This window comes from Elgaria multicarinata, chromosome 6, assembly GCF_023053635.1.
Source record: "Elgaria multicarinata webbii isolate HBS135686 ecotype San Diego chromosome 6, rElgMul1.1.pri, whole genome shotgun sequence".
NCBI classification, from domain to species: Eukaryota; Metazoa; Chordata; class Lepidosauria; order Squamata; family Anguidae; genus Elgaria; species Elgaria multicarinata.
Window position 1 is genome coordinate 12,217,093 of NC_086176.1, and position 17,581 is coordinate 12,234,673.

Below are 17,581 nucleotides of genomic sequence, written 5' to 3' on the forward strand. Positions count from 1 at the left end.
CTCTCCCGACATGAACCTACCTGTACACTGCGCTCAACATCTAAGGTCCTCCTCCGAGGGAAGCTCAGAGGATGACAACAAGGGAGAAGGCCTTTTCAGGGGTGGCCCCCCAATTATGTAATGATCTCCCCAACATTGTTATCTTTTCTCTTTTCCCAGGCAGTTAACAACATACGCTGAGTGTATTTTTTTAACTGAACCCAGAATAGTTGTTTTAAATTGATCTTGGTATTTTTATGATTTTGATGGTTTTAAATTTCTGTATATTTGTTTTTAATGTTCACTGTTTTTAACTTTTGTAAACTGCCCAGAGAGCTTCAGCTATGGGGCAGTATATAAATGTAATAAATAAATAAATAAATAAATAAGAACAAAACCATCTCTCAACCCTGCTTTTTGGTGAACTGGCACATCCAGGTGTAGAAAACAGGCACATGGCTAGTTTAATATATGGATCTTATAAGAGAGAGAGAAAGGAAAACATAACTATATGCACTTTCACTGCTCCATGCATGATTTTATGAATCTCTACAGTTTCCCAATCCAGCACCCTCCAGCTGTGTTGGACCACAACTCCCATAATCTCCAGCCAAGATGGCCAGTCAGGGCTGGCTGGGGGTTCTATGAATTCTATTTCAGCACATCTGGAGGGTGCCAGGTTAGGGAAGGTTGCTCTGGAATGTCCCCACTCCTTAACCACCTTTTTTCTAAAATAGAAATCCCAAATACTTTCCTCACAGGGAAGGTGCCTTAAGAAGTGGTAGAGGCATGAGTCCAAATTCCTGTTTAGTCATGAAGCTCCCTGGATAAACCTGAGTGAACCACTGGTCTAGTTCACATCATGGCCAGCACCCACCATACAATGTGAATATTCAAGCTGTAGCAGGCAGTTACTGTGGCTTACTGTGACCTGCGAACCCGGGCAGGGTGGCTTGTTGCTATGAACTACAAGCTATCCCAGAACCCTACAACAGTCCATGGGTTCTGGGATGGCTTGTTGCCCTCAGTGACAAGCTGCCCTGTCTATGTTCACATGTCACGATAAGCCATGGCAATGGCCCACCATGGGTTAAATATTTATTTAAGCCATGGTGGGTGTCGCTGATTGTGCGAACCGGGTCACTACCTCTCAGCCTAAACCATCTCAAAAATTGTTGTGAGAATAAAATAGAGTACCTACATGTATAGCTCTTTCGATACAAATGTAAAATACATGATGATAGTGTTAGGGATAATAATGACAACAACTGAACTTCCATTCTGTGAGTTAGTTTTTGATAGTAAATTACTGAATGACATTCCACACAACGGCAAGACAACTATCTTAAAAGAAACAACAACATTTCAAGAATACTTCATTAGCAGAAAGCCATTAGAGACTTACTGTCCCTTGTCATATGGGAAAGTGGTTTCAAACCCTTAATCTTTTGGGAGGAACATTTACCTGGATCTGCAATTATCGCAACATTTTTCTGTGCCCATGATGCCTGACGAGGCCTTTCGGAGTTGTTTGTCTTCAAAATGAGACAAGATGATTCTACCCACGGGAACATTGGGAATTAAATAAAAGAACAAGAATTTACATGTTAAATTCATTGAAGAAAACAATGAGTTGAAATCATCATCATTAATTGATTCACCTGTGAGCTAATTATCTGGCCTCGAATCATCCTGAGACAGGGATATTTTTTTTCTAGGTATGAAATTCATGGTGCAAATACAAAATTGTACTAGATTGCAAGTGGCACTTTTCTAAACTTTAAAAGGTATTCATTCAACTGAACTGACACATCTAAGTATATCACTCACTTTCGTCTGCAGCTGTTCAAGTTGAGATATTTCTCAATCTTTGCCATCATCTTCACTTTATACAGGCGGAACCTATCATCACGTATGCCATTGAGCAGGATTCTTAAAAAGGAAGAACAGAAGAAAAGTTGATCATTCACTAGCTTCGCCTTTCCAAGAAAATATCGTTCCCCTGTTTTATACTCATGCACCACACGCGTATACACTTTCCGCACATAGCTATGAATGTTGCATGTAAAGAAATGTTTGGAAACGCACCATGAAATCTCAGGTTATTACCTTCTATCTCAGGGGTTGGCAACATGTGGGCCAATACATTTATAGGGCCATAACTCTCATCATCCTTGACCATTGGCTATGCTGACTACAGCTGACTACAACTTCGGCTGATATGCCAGCTGCACTCCTTCCTAGAGTTGGAAGACCTAAAGACGGTAGTGCACTTGCTGATAACTTCGAGGCTCGACTTCTGCAATGCGCTCTACATAGGGCTACCTTTGTGCCTAGTCCAGAAACTTCAACTAGTTCAAAATATGGCAACCAGGTTGGTCACTGGTACTCCTAGGGGTGACCATATTATTACACCAACTTAAACACTTCACTGGCTGCCAATTAGTTTCTGGGTGAAGTACGAAGTGTTGGTTATTACCTTTAAAGCCCTACGTGGTTTGGGTCCGGGTTACCTGCGGGATCGCTTTCTCCCATACAATCTGCCCCACACACTCAGGTCCTCTGGGAGGGGTTCAGTCAGCCACAACTAGGCTGGCAACTGTTACCCAGAGGACCTTTTCTTCTGCTGCCCCCAGACTGTGGAATGGCCGGCCGGAGGAGATTCTTCAGCTTAATGCTCTCTCTGAGTTTAAGACAGCCGTAAAGACAAGTCTCTTCCAGCAGGCCTACCCAGATGAATTTTAAACCTAAGAATTTTAAGATGCTGTGATTGTTATTTTAATATTGTATTGGTTTTATATGCTCTTTTAACTAATTTTATGTATTATATTGTGTTTAGTGTTGTTCCCTTCCTCGATCCAGAGGAGAAGTGCGTAATAAATAATTTATTATTATTATTTGTAAGCTAATACATGCAGAGGGCCACAAGTTGCCCACCCATTTTATATATTGCCATAGGTTGATCTTTATTTGATAATTCCTCTAGCTATGTACAGTGATTCTATATAACCTAGCTACAGTTATCCACACTCTGGTAACCTGTCATTTGAATTATTGCAATGCATTATACGTGGGGCTGCCTTTGAAAACTGTATGGAAAGTTCAGCTGGTACAAAATAGGGCAGCAAGATTATTAACAGAGACTGGCCAATATGATCGTATTACACAAGTGCTTTATGGTCTGCACCGGCGGCCATCCAATTCCAGGCCCAATCCAAAGTGCTGGTTTTAGCCCTAAACAAATCCCTAAATGGCTTGGGGCCAGGTTAGCTGAAGACCTATCTTCTTCCATATACACCTCTTCAGACCCTAAGATCATCCTAGTACTCCGGTCTACCTGTTCAAACACATGTCAGCTGGAGTCCACAGCACGTAGCAAGAGGCAGGAAGCCCATCACGGCCGGCCCTTCCAATTTCCTGATAGTATGATTCCATTTCCTTCGGCGCTCCATAATGAATAACTGTCCGGATGTCTGCTTTATTGATTCCCATTCCAAAGGCTACAGTGGCTACTATACACTGGAAAATATCCACAACAGTACATTATCAATGTTTAACTCCACTTTAATACTGGTGCGTACAATAGGATGGAGTTGTCAAAGGTTCATCCAACTCAACTCAGAACTTTTGTTTGAATTTCCAAGCTTTTAACACTGTCCACTGAATACAAAACATTCATTATAATCACTGATTTGGATCCTATCTAGTCATTACTTGGCCTCTGGGATTTTCCCCATATCCTGCTTGTGGGTCTCTGGTCAACAGCTGGTTGGCCACTATTTTCTGTAAACCGCCCAGAGCCCTGGCTATGGGAGCGGTATATAAGTGCAATAAATAAATGTGAGCATAGTGGTGGACTAAATGGACCCTTGGTCTGATCCAGCATGGTTCTTCTTAAGTTCTTAGCCACAGTGAGATCACAAACAGGTCTTGGATTCACATACTCTTTCTTACCCATCACCAAGATAAATGAATGTCTAAACTAGGGAAATCCTTTATTTGAACTCAGGCTCATTCTGACCCTGCAAAATAGAACCAGCTTAATCACACAGGGTCAGACAGATCCCACATTCAAATAAATGCAGAATATCCTTGTTCAATTCGACTTGTGATATGTGGTCATGTTGGAAGCATAAATAATGCTCCTCATTAAATCAGAGAGTTGAAAGGGACCTTGAAGGTCAATCTTCAATGCAGGATCTGCCATGTAGGATGCAGTTACAGCATCCTGATCTGGCTGAGAATGGAATCCCTAGAGCAGGGTGTCATGTCTAACCCTACTGCCCCTGTTTTGGGAGAAGGTGTTTCAGGTAATCAATCAGAATCCAATTCGGACCTAGAGGAGGCAGCACCAGACACCAGCCAGCCTGTACCAGTGAGGGAGGAAGCTCGCATGGGCGATTCACCAGCTGGGAGTCAGCCCTCTCCAGAGCTTATCTCCTCAAGGCCAAATCCTACACGTTCAGTGGGAAGTGAGCTTTCTTCTGGATGAGAGCGTCCCGACAAAGTAGCTGATGCTAGGGTCCGCAAGAAGCTAAAATGTACAGAGTGGAAGGAAGGCGTGAGAAAGTCAGTCCGACTAGGATTACGCCAGAACCTGCCTCCACACCAGGCTCTCTGAAGTTACGGGCGTTTGGGAAGGGGCTTCCTGTTCTCCTTGGTTGGACAATTGTCTTGCTTAATAAAAGCTTTGTGGATTACCTAGCAGGTCTCGTCATTTGTCTCCCATTGAAAGCAGGAGCTTTCTGAGAAACACGACACAGGGTTGGGCAGCTACCTATAACACCCATAAGCCTAGCCCAGCATAGTCAATAGTGAGAGCTGCTGAGAATTGTAGGCCAAATCATTTGTAGTGTCACAAGTTCTCACCCCTGTTCCAGAGGCAAGTAAACAACTGAATGGTCCCTCTACTCTCAAACCTTGCAGGGAAAATCCCCATTCAATTCAGTTCATCTCAGGGAAGTTATTTTCTTAAATACAAAACAAAATTTGCAGGAGTATATATTATATGCTTTCTATTTCATTTTAATCGAGTAGGTATTAGAAGACTGAAAATAGTAAAGAGCAGGTTTTGAACAAAAAATATATCTTAGTATTTATACAGTATAGATATATGGTGAATGTAGAGATCTGTATACAACAAACAGGGAGGAAACATAATTATGTTAGGCAGAACCCATTGGAATCAATAAAATGAGGCATGTGGCCAGATCCTATGCATGTATAGTCAGTACTGTTGAGCTTAATAGGACTTGCTTCCAGATAAGTGTGCAGAATGTCACAGCCTTAGTTCCAACTAATTTAAATCCAACTGATTTCAATGGGACCAGCCATTTTTGCTGGATTGTGGCAGCTGAGTTCAGGAAAGAAAACAGGAGTTACTTCCAAAGGGTGGATAATATGAACTCTTCCTCCATAATTTTCATTGCATAGGCCAGGGATGCGTGGGGGTGGGGGTGGAGGGCATTCCATGCTAGGACAAGCAAATTATATCTCCCTCTTACCTGAATTTCATCTCTCATGAATCTATGGTGAACGTCTCGCCTTGCCTTGATTCCCATGCCAGCGTGGTATGTAGCACAGACGACATTTAATTTTATCAGCTCAGCAGCTATTTGTTCAGTGGTCTTCCTTGATGGGCAGTAAACAATAGTGGGACCTTCAAATTCGTAGGTAGTTCTAAGAATTAAAAGAACAAGTAGAAAGCAGCGTCTAACTAGCATATCCGACGGACAAAGAAGAGTTAACATTATAATAGTTCTGTAACAGATCTTTATTGTAGATTTGTTTCTTTTAAACTGGCTTTATTTATCCAAACATGTATTTCAATACATTTGGGAAAATACTGATTTACAGTTAGGGACCACCAGTGCATTTAAGAAGCATAGGTTTTAATATAATCTCCCTTCTATTTCAACAGCGCATTTCCTCAAACTGAAGGCTGCACCATTTCTAGCAAATGGGGATTTGAAGACCACCAACACCTCAATATTGAACTACAGCAATGCACTCTGTGTTGGTGCAGAGTGAAGAGCCTTGACCCCCATTAGCAAAGACGCGCCACCGCTCCATTATCCGCTCAGTTCAAGGCAACGGTTTTCATCTATAGACCTCTCAGTAGCTCAGGCCTAAAAAGAGACTCCCAGGTGTCCCGCTATGATCTCCCAGATTATTAACATGTACCTTTGTGGTGCGATCGTTAAGCACACCGAGAGGCATCCCAACAGGTGACTGAATTCCCCTCCCCTTAAAGATTCACCAAACTCCAAACCTAAGCAGCTTTCCAAAATGTTTGAAGGCCTATGTTTGAAGGCCAGGGCAAGCAGAACCAGGAAACTTTTGTGGGCCCCTGCCCCCTGATCCACCACTTCCCGCCTGCTGCTGTGTGCTTCCTTGCCCCCAGTGTCATCCACCCCAGTCCACTGCCACTGTCAGGTCCAGAGCCAATGAAAATAGCAGACTAACTATGGACTCGCTGCAGCTTCATATCTGTATGCATTAACCATTCCAAAATATAGGAGAGCATTTACCCTTGCTTGCCTTAATATGTTGCCATCAGCATTATTAGAAGGACCATTTAGTAAAATCTCAGTTAATGAACAGATATGTCCCTGTGGTTCTGGAGCAATAGAATCTTTTGAACATGTCGTTTTGCATTGTAATATGTATGAGGAATGCAGAAAGAAGTTAATCTTACAGCCTTTTCTGGATGTAACCCCACAACGTTGGTATTAATTTGTTTAGGGGATGTGTCCTCCCATATTACTGAAAGGGTCTCTAAGTTTCTTATGACCTCAACGCAAATTAGAAAAATAACGTTGCAATCCTCCTGAGAGAAGGAACTTCACCAAGCTGTGTTTTGTTTTTATGTCACTTTTTATCTATCCTTTGCATGTTTTATATTGATTTTGCCGGCCTGTGACCGTAAGAAATAACAATTGAATTGAACTGAAAACTGAAAATAGCGGACGCTGCTGAAGTTACAGAGGGCACTAGCAACCCAACCTCTGTAAAACATTTTAAAAGGAAAATTGTCGGACCAGGAATTTCTTTGTCAGATGCTGATGCTGGCCTGTCTGCTGCCAAACATCCTCCTGTCTCTGGCCGTCAAGCTGTGGGGCCCTGGGCTAGGCCCCTGAGTCTGACCCTGTTGGTGCTACTGATTATTCTCCCTCTCGCTTTCAAGATAAAGTAGATTTAAATGTACATAAAAATTCTAGACATTCCTTTGAAGGTGGAGCTTTGGAACAAGGAGCTTGTAGGTCAACTAAGCCAGAACACACTCACTTGTCTTTTTTAATAAGGAACTGCTGTAAGTCCCGGATGATATTTCCAGATTTCCGTCCAACTTCCAAGTATAGGTTAGGTCGGTCAAAACTAGTACATGTAACCTCAGGAGTTTTTAGGTTTAGGCAGTCTATTATGTCCTTTCTGATGGAAGGGCTTGCTGTTGCAGTTAATGCAATAAGAGGAACCTGAAAAGGAAACCAACCAACCAACAAGAAAGCAATAAGAAAAATGGAAAGCAAAGGGGATGGATAGCATAGACTGCAAAACATAAATTCTTTTGACATCATAGCCACCATAATATCAATCAATAAAGGATAATCAGTTACTTTGATATGACTTCACTAACTGTTGCGCATATGCACACATCTAAATACATGCATGTATGCAGGAATCAAGTGTGTCCTTGTCTGGCCTCTTAGATAAGGGATGGGACAATGCATTCGATGCTGCCCCTTGAAAATTCTGAGAAATTCCCTCCACACCCATTTTTTTTGTGGGGACCATTTGTATGAAAATGGCACACAGGTGCCACATTGGAAAGAAAACTGCGGCAGGGGGGAGGCTGAAGGCAGATCCCACACTGAATAACAAGGAATGAACACATCTGTTTGTGATAAGGAGAGTGTTGCCCAAGGCCAAGACATGAGGTAGAGCCCCCAAACAGCACACAAATAAGAAAATTTGACTTTTGTTTCATTAAAATTTATCACTGCTACAGGTAAAAAAAAAACAACCCAATCCCTATTTTTGTTTATTTGTAATGACAACATTTACCTTAGGAAGAGTTCTCTTTAATAACCCCAAAGACCTGAAAGAATTCCTGAAGTCATGTCCCCATTCAGAAATACAGTGAGCTTCATCAATGGCTATCAATGTGATACCTAAGAGAAAATAAAACAGACCCACATGGTTACACTGCCATTATATATAAATTTCAGAGTCTATTTGTTAGCAAATAGTCTATGCATATGCAAATAGTCTACTCTGAATAGGCCGTGTGCCATCAGATGTGAAACTCAATGAAAGCCATGCACACAATTTCATAAGTGGGTCTCATTCAATCAGCTGATTTGCACGATCACCGCAGTTCACTGTGGCTTACTTAAGCCACAGTGGGTTGCAATGAGGGCAAGCAGCCATTTTGAATACCACCACCAAGCACCATGGTTTGCTGTGTCATCCAAACCTCGGTGGCAGGAGGTGTTCAAGGGTTAAATAACCCCCAAGTAACCATACATGACTTTGCAGGACTGCAGAGAGACAACGATGGGTCCTTCCAGGTTAAAGAATGCAAATTCCTGAGAATTTAAATCTTCGTTTTAATTTTTATTTTAACAGCACATTTCTAGCTCTTATAGGGGAGTATCCAATGGGGCAACTGTGCAAGCAGCCCCTCCCACTGATTCCATTACATAAGTGAGACCCACCACTTCTGCAAAGGAGATTGAATGCTTCTTATAGGAAGTCCCAAAATGAGCAGAAACACTTGTTTTGAGATTGGGAGAAGTTATACGAATTCTGCTGAGCTGCTCCATTCCAGAAATTAGCATTTCCGCTCATTTGCAGTTATTATTCTATTTATTATTATTATATTTATTTGTATCCTGCCTTTTGCCCAATACTGGGCCTCAAGGCAGTCTTACAAAGTTTAAAATATACATTGTAAAACCTGGGGGGAGGGGGGAGGAAAGGAACCTCTCGTGCAAGCACTGAGTCATTACTGACTCTTGAAGGGACACCAGCTTTCGCTGACGTTTTCTTGGCAGGCCTTATAGCGGGGTGGTTTGCCGTTGCCTTCCCCAGCCGTTATTACCTTTCCCCCAGCTAACTGGGTACTCATTTTACCGAACTCGGGAGGATGGAAGGCGGAGTCGACCCGAGCCGGCTGCCTGAAACCAGCTTCCGCTGGGATCGAACTAAGGCCGTGGGGAGAGTTTCAGCTGCAGAAACTGCTGCTTTACCGCTCTGCGCCACACGAGGCTCTATAAAAAACCTAGGAAAAGAAATGTAAAAAAAACCCACAACGTTTAAAATACACAACAAAATTATGTCATTAAGAGAGATGGAAAACCAAATCTCCGCGGCTCAAGTGCTGCATCTCGCTTGGGGAATGGAGTTGGTGGGGGCTCAGCACACCATCAGATGCCCACTCATAGTCATTTCATTTATTCATTTATTTCTATACTGCCCCAGAGTTGAGGCTCTTTGGGCAGATCACAAAGGTGTATGTGAAATAGTTACAAAGGCATGTATGAAAATGTGCTGGAAAATTCCTGGATGCAAAGGCTATGAATGGTTACTAGCCCTGATGGTTGTGTGCTATCTCCAGTATTCGAGGCAGTAAGCCTGTGTGCACCAGTTGCTGGGGAGCATGGGTGGGAGGGTGCTGTTCATGGGCGCTTCTGGGCTCTCAACAGCTCCTTGCTATTTCCCATGAATAGTAGAATAAGAGTAATTCAAAATGGAAGAAATGATAAAAACGGTAGCCTAATACATAGATACGGATTGCAGGATTCAGTATTTCTTTAAGGGAAGCTTTAAGGGAACTCTACTTTCTAGAGTCTAGCCTACATGGGTTAGCATACTTGAACAGAATCTAAACAGAGTTATGGGGACTCAACCAAAGGAAAGAAATTAAAGGCAGGCTTTTATAGTTCTGGCACAGAAATAGAAACCTACAATATATCTCATTATTCTGGGGGAGAAAAAAGAACACAGGGAAAAATGTGATCTCTGCTGAGCCTTCCCAATACTCCCATAATCCAAGGCCAAATAAAGGCATCTGGCATTATCCTTGAACTGCTACATTGCCTCTCCCATTCTTGCTTTTCTGGCAATTATCTAAAGAAGAATAGAAACACAAGCACAGCCAAGAGGGCCTTCCACAGATAAACATTCCAGCCATTACAACGGCTGAACTCTCCTTTGAAGTGTTTTTATACTATCATCTATTCCCGCTTACCTATAGTTTGGTCAAGTTCTTCAAGCCACGATAGGTTCCCTGAACAGAATTCTGGAGTTATGTAGACGACTCTGTAGTGGCCCCTAGGAAAAGTGGGGGTGAGAGGGAAGCAGCATGAACACCCGCCAGAAGTGAGTTCAAATTCATACTATGTTTGAAATTGACTTTTATTGTTTTACTTTAGGATATAGTATGTTCAAAAGCAGCTGTAGTGCAATCCTCTGATGTCTATTCAGAAGCAACCCCCACCCTATTTTAGGAAGATGTGTATAAGATCGCAGCCTTAGGTTCTACCTAGAAAAAGGGACTTTTAGTTGCTCAAAACAAATAAAGGAGACAAGGCTTACGCTTTGATTTCCCCTCTGACATTTTTTGACTGTGCTGATCCAACAAGACAGGCTGGAATTCCCGACATCCTGAAAGATACCAGCGGAAGCAAGGGCTTTTTTTAAAAAAATAAAATGAACTGAACATGTACTAATACATCATTGGAAAACATTATTTTTCTGCTTTGTAGAAACAGCTTTCAACTATGCTGTTTCCCTGCAGACATTTACAAACAAAACCAGAAAGCACATCAGTACCTTGGTCAAGTGATCAAATCAAAAGAACACAGTATGAGGATAACACCAGCCTCTCTCTACAACATCTGCTTCCCCAATTGGATTATCAGAAAGACATTTTTTGTCCAAGAATAATGAAAGCCAACATCCAATTACTGAGCTCATTTCCTCATCCATTCACCCCAAGCAGTTACTTAAAATAATGAATATTTTGCCAAAAGCAACATCGATGTGCTTAGTTCCAGACTTATTTCTTGGAGCCTTTTGTGAAGTTTCTTGTACTCAGACTGGACTACAGTTAAGGATACGGAGACAAACATATCCTCAAAGGGTCATGGAGCTGAAACAGGTCAAAAGATCTTCTAGGACAAATCACTCCCCCATACTTACTCAAGTTGTAGTACTTGGTCCTCCATCAAAGAAATAAGGGGAGAGATTACTATTCCAGTACCTCCGGTGTAAACGGGTGGAAACTGAAAACACAAACTCTTCCCATATCCTTAAAAGAAACAAAGCGCATGTTGAACGAATGGAGAAATTTATATAAAACCTGAAAAGACGTTGACTTTTTCCTTCCTCAGCCTCCGAAGTTTGCTATCAGTCTTTGTAGTGGTGTGTGTGTGTGTGTGTGTGTACACATACACACACACACATTCCCCGTTCAGACAACACGCTAAACCTTGCTGCTTAACCACAAAATGGTTAACGGAATGCATTCCGTTAACCATTTTGTGGTTAAGCTGCATGGTTTAGCGTGTTGTCTGAACGGGGCCATACTAAACCCACTAGCATTCATGTATATCTAGTTCAGCCTTCCCCAAACTGGCGCACTCCAGATGTCTTGCATTTTGTGTTGTGTATTATGGGAGTTGTAGTCCAACATATCTGGAGGGCACCAGATTGGGGAAAGCTGATCTAGATACAAAGAACCACTTCCAAAATCCCATGCATATTATTACTTATTAAATTTACGCATTGTTTCCCACTGCAAAAAGCAGACGCGAAGTAGCTTACACACACAATACAGAAAATCTATGATTAATGTAACAGGAAGAAGACGAAGAAGAAGAGGAGGAGGAAGAGAAAGCCTCCCCCCACAAAATCAATATAAACCATAATCAGCATGATACAAATAAAAATAACCACAAAAACATAACCTTAAAAACAATAGAATATGAAAAATGTACACAAATACACAAAATCTCCCCCTAACCACAGCCTACAATCAACATCACAAAAGCAGCGCACAACAATGGGGCCATAAGCAATGTCCAAATGCCTGGGAATATAGGTACGTCTTTGCCTGGCACCAAAAAGGTGAGCGTGTTGGTGCCAGATGTGCTTTCCTTGGGGAGAACTTTCCATCACATGGATTACCAGAGAAAGGGCCTGTACTTAAAGCGACACCCCGCCAAGCTAGATTAGGAGAGCGCACATAGAGAAGAGCCTTTGAAGCTGACCTCACAGCCTGGGTAGGTTCATATGAGGAAAGGCGGTCCTTGATGTATTGGGGCCATGAGCCATGTAGGGCTTTATAGGCTAAAACCATCACTTTGTACATGGCCTGGAAGCAAACTACAAACCACTACAGGCAAGCCAATATATGTGTGGGGTGTGGAGGGACGGAGGGATCATATCAAGGCCCAAACCTGCATCCAATTCAATGAACAGCCCATCAAACCCAATAATATAATTAGGGCAGAGCAGCATGAGCTGTCCCCCCACCCCACCCCCTAACATATAGGTCAAAATGTGCTAACGTACTGCCTGTCAAACAAAACAGGAAAAAAAACACCCACTGGACAAATTCCTAGGGTGCCAAATTTAAAGTATGTCCATGATAAAAGAGTTGAAAGTCCCAAATTTTCCCAAGTAAATAGTTTTTAGTATTCCTATTCTCATTACACCCCGAAGCTTACATATTCCTAACCGGAAAACATCCTTGCACTTCTTTTTCAGTGGGACCGAAAGGGAACATGGGACTTGCCATGATATGGTATTCATTTTCTGCAGTGGATGGAGGATATCCTTGGATCTGAGTGGGTGGGAAGAAGATTCCTGCATTGAGCAAGGGGTTGGACTCAATGGCCTTATAGGCCCCTTCCAACTCTACTATTCTATGATCCTATGATTCTATAAGTAACCCATCCAAGCACATCCTCCTCCACTGCAGGAAAACAACGGCTTGTATCCCTGGGCTTGCTAAGATTCTCAACAAATCGGCTTTCATGGGTTTATTAAAAATGAAACTATGCAGCTCACCAGTTGCCATAACAACAAGATTATCTCTCCTGTCTTGCAAAACCGAGGAGATCACTTTCCATTGGACCCTTGAAATTAAGGGAGGAAAAGTCACAAAACATTCCATTTGAAATGGATTTTATTCAGCATTCAGTTTCTCATTTGCAATATTTAAGTTTCTTTTTCTTCCTCTTTTTTTTTTAACAGAAAAGCAAGTCCTAAAAGCTCCCTATTAACTTACTCACATTTGTTTTTCTATGGAGCTTTACTCAACGTGGAGTCTCTTATTCAAAGACACTATCATAATGTAGTATTATTAATATAACGTTCCTCTCATCTAGACCCTCGTGTGGTGCAGAGTGGTAAAGCGGCAGTTACTGCAGCCAAAACTCTCCCCATGGCCTGAGTTCGATCCCAGCGGAAGCTGGTTCTCAGGCAGCCAGCTCAGGTCGACTCAGCCTTCCGAGGTCGGTAAAATGAGTACCCAGCTAGCTGGGGGAAAGGTAACCGTGGCTGGGGAAGGCAATAGCAAACCACCCCGCTACAAAGTCTGCCAAGAAAACATCAGCGAAAGCAGGTGTCCCTCTAGGAGTCAGCAATGACTCAAGTGCTTGCATGAGAGGTTCCTTTCCTTCCTTTCTTCCTCTCATCTATTGGGATACCGCCTAGATCTCTAATTCAGCATCTCTGTTTCCAAGTATTAAAGGCTTTAAATAACAAATCCAGCTTTATGAGTTGTGCCTGGAAGACAACTGAAAGCCAGTCGAGGTGCTGGAACACTGACACAATGTGGAATGTCAACAGTAGCTTCAGGAGGCCCTGCCGAACAGCAATAGGGCGGTGGTCGCAAACAGAGCATTGTAAATGGGGAGTAGGGCTGGCTGCCAGTTGGTAAGCTACTTTTTCCCCGTTCCTGGCGCCTACTCCACCATGACTGATTTGGTCACTCCAGAACCCCTCAAATTTCCAAGAAATATCATTTAAGGACCACCATGGCCTCAACTCACACAGCGAGCTCTATTGAGACAGACAGCTGGAACAAGGGACAGGCCACAGGATATCAGTTCACATGGCAAGTACAAGGCACGGCTTCTATTGTTGGGGTTTTAGAAGAAATCCATTTCCATGCCGAGCAAACTAGAAAACTTACGGTTTAAAACTTGAATGTCCAAAATACATCTTTAGGCAAGTGATTTGTTTAGCATTGGGTCGAGCCAAGCAGGAATCTTTTGAAAAACAGAAAACAAATATTTAGAAATAAAGAAAGGATCCCACACACACACAAAAAGAGTGATAACCTTCTTCTTGCAGATAACCTTCTTCCTGTTTTCATAGTGTAAGACCAGATAAATTGACTGAAAAATGGAAAAGGCAGCAAAGAGGATAACACGCTAAAAAAATATGGTCCCAAGCAATATCCTTGAACAATATTGGCAGCATCCATCTGCATGATGAAAGCCGTTTTGGTCCAGATTTACTTTGGGCCAGAGCACCATAAATTGAGAATCTCTAGCTGTTCTATTCTTTATCTTTTGGGGGAAAGATATTATTATTATTATTATTATTATTATTATTATTATTATTATTATTATTTATATAGCACCATCAATGTACATATCAATGTAAATATTACAGAGACCTTCTAACTTATTGCTTCTACTGACCGAGACCTAATAAGCTACTGGACAGAGCAATCCTATGGTCCCTGGGAGAGCATCTTAGGGACCATAGGGTATGTCGGATTCCCCTCTGGAAATCATAGAGTGCAGAACGTCCAGCCTGCAGGCCTAACTCAGCTCATCCCAGCCTCTTGGGGTTCCTTGGTGGTGGTGGGGAGCTCCAAGCCCTGCCCATTGAGGGACACCCAAGGAGGGAATCCCCTTGCTGCCATCTCAGATTGGACATAGCAGCAGGAGTGCAGGGCAGTCTGGGCACTGGGCAGCCACTAGCACAGGCAAGGCCGAACGGTAGCCTTTGTCCCTATGGCTACCTCCGATCTCAAAACAGAGACAGCAGCAGGGAGGCCAGCGAGGCCTGGATCTCTTCAGGAGAAGGCAAAGTCCTAAGTCTCCTCACAGCACAAAGAAAAAGAAAAAAGTGTGGGGGGGATGACATCAGCGGGGGTATTCAGTCCTATCACCTCAAGAGGGGGAAATCTGAGATCAGATCATTCCCTCTCCCACCACTGCAGAAAGCACCGCAATGGCTGTTCTTTTCAGGTCACAACAGCAACCTCAGAAGGCCTCAGGGGAGAAGAAAGGAGGAGCTCTGGTGGGTGGGTAGGTAGGTAGTGAAGGAGAGAGGCTAGGACCTGCAGGATCCTACAACCGCTCCGTTCGCCCATCCCCATTCCTGCTAGCGGCCCCATTAAGAAGACACCTTAAACCATGGCTTTAACCCTGGTGGTTAAGCCAGAAAACCAGGCTATGTTCAGAAGACACATTAAACTATGGCTTTAACCATGGTGAATACAGCAAAAAGCCTTACTCATAAGAACGTAAGAAGTGCCCTGCTGGATCAGACCAAGGGTCCATCTAGTCCAGCACGCTGTTCACAAAGTGGCCAACCAGCAACTGTTCACACAGTTGGCTAGGGACCAACAAGGCTGGACATAGTGCAACAGCACCCTCCCACCCATGTTCCCCAGCAATTGGTGTGCCCTGTGCCTCAAATACTGGAGATGGCACACAACCATCAGGGCTAGTAGCCATTGAGAGCCTTTGCCTCCAGGAATTTATCCAACCCCCTTTTGAAGCCATCCAGATTGGTGGCCATCACTAAATCTTGTGGTAGTGAGTTCCATAATTTAACTATACACTGTGTGAAGAAGTCCTTCCTTTTATTTGTCCTGGATCTCCCACCATTCAGTTTCATGGGATGACCCCAGGTTCTAGTATTTTGAGAGAGGGAGAAAAATGTCTCCTTGTCCACATTCTCCATACCATGCATAATTCTGTACACCTCTATCATGTCTCCCCTTAGACTTACCCATCGTGGTCAAAGGCATGGTGTAAGCTGTCTTCTGAACACAGCTTGGCTTTCTCGTTTAACCACCATTAAGGTGTCTTCTGAACAGGCCCAGCAAGTGAGGTAGACAGGGTCAAAGCTCCATTTAGCTTACCTTTTTGGGGTGGGGGGCAAGAGGAAGAGGAGGTGAAATCGCCTCAGCCATTCTTCCACCCCTGCCTGGCTGGGTAGACAGAGGGTTCCAATCACTTAGGCATACCCAGTGACAATTCTGACTCCCCACCCCTCTTGCCCAGTAGATTTTCCATGCCTCGTTACAAACTGCCTTTGACCCTCTAAGGTTTGCCTTCACAAGCTCAAAGCCTCCTGCAATGTGCAGGAGTATTGGGTGACTCTTTTGAAGGTAAGTGCATCATTTCCTCTCTCTCCCCTCCTCGCCCTTACTAATATTTTAACAATCTTTGGGCCACAGTTCATTTACCCCAACTTTCTTCTTCCTCTTCAATGCCTTCATCTTCATCATTGTCATCTGCAATGTTGTGCCTCTTTGATTCACCCGGGCTGGAGTCCGTAACATCCACGCTGGACTTGTCTGCATCTTCTAAAGTCTGGAAGAGAGATAGGATGAATTGACATATTTTAAGGTCAGATGTTCAGAACTTGGTGTCAGGGTTTATGTGCTTTCTATTTTTAAAAACCTCAACTTTACTCCAGGATGACACCAACAATTGTGTGGTCTTCAATATAAAGTCCCATTATAAACAAACCAAAATTGTGAAAAAGTTATTGTTAGTTCCACCACTTCTTCTCCGTACAAAGAAAAACTCTACCTGCTCGATTCTTCATGCCACATTTCTCTTAAAAGCACAGGAGAATGGATAGCAAAAAGAGGACCATGAGGAAAGCAGATGGCAACATGGCCCAGTAAGACCACTTACTTAACAGACATTTAATTTCCGCACCTTGGATAGTTTCTTCAAAATTCTGACTGGCTCTGACTGAAACCCAGAGCAGATTCAAAGCCTTGCAGATATCAGAGTCACCACCCTCCCCTGTTATTAAACTTTCTGCTTGCTTGTCAAACAAATTATCCCATTTCACATGTAAAGCTAAACCCTGAGTTAGTTCCATATGCACAAACTGGAATGAGCCTGATTGAAACTGAGGCTCACATGCTCCCCTCTTCTCCACACGCACACAGTTGGGAAGACCAACTTCAACAGCATTTTCTTTCGTTCCTTTAAGTTTCATCCAGATTTCAGATCATGGGATATAACAAACTCTGGTTAGGTTGTTATGTATGTTTTTAAGAGTGGGATATAAGTATGCATACATAAAACATATATATATATATATACACACACACACACACACAGAGGTGTCGAGGAAATCAAGCTGGGTGGTTCTTTTACCTATGCCCACAGGTATAGGAAAATGGCTCTATAAATCATAAGATTCATAGCTTCCCGTGTAACTAAAACATATTTTTAAGACTGCAACTACTTTCACAACTAATAGCTGATGTTGAAATCATGTCACAAGACGGTGTCAACACAGGCAGCTAGAGGGTGGAGTAAGA

General features: G+C 42.9%; 1 protein-coding gene across 1 annotated transcript in view; it reads right to left on the reverse strand.

Moving 5' to 3' along the window:
• WRN (WRN RecQ like helicase) overlaps positions 1-17,581 on the reverse strand; it is a 79,830-nt gene that overhangs the window by 40,696 nt on the left and 21,553 nt on the right. The window contains exons 11-22 of the mRNA XM_063129037.1: positions 16,484-16,610; positions 14,186-14,261; positions 13,057-13,124; positions 11,185-11,293; positions 10,579-10,647; positions 10,232-10,314; positions 8,044-8,150; positions 7,267-7,454; positions 5,484-5,658; positions 3,317-3,498; positions 1,810-1,911; positions 1,445-1,537 (exon numbers count right to left, since the gene is read on the reverse strand). Of these exons, the coding sequence (XP_062985107.1) occupies positions 1,445-1,537; positions 1,810-1,911; positions 3,317-3,498; positions 5,484-5,658; positions 7,267-7,454; positions 8,044-8,150; positions 10,232-10,314; positions 10,579-10,647; positions 11,185-11,293; positions 13,057-13,124; positions 14,186-14,261; positions 16,484-16,610 (1,379 nt within the window). The remainder of the gene's footprint in view (positions 1-1,444; positions 1,538-1,809; positions 1,912-3,316; positions 3,499-5,483; positions 5,659-7,266; positions 7,455-8,043; positions 8,151-10,231; positions 10,315-10,578; positions 10,648-11,184; positions 11,294-13,056; positions 13,125-14,185; positions 14,262-16,483; positions 16,611-17,581) is intronic.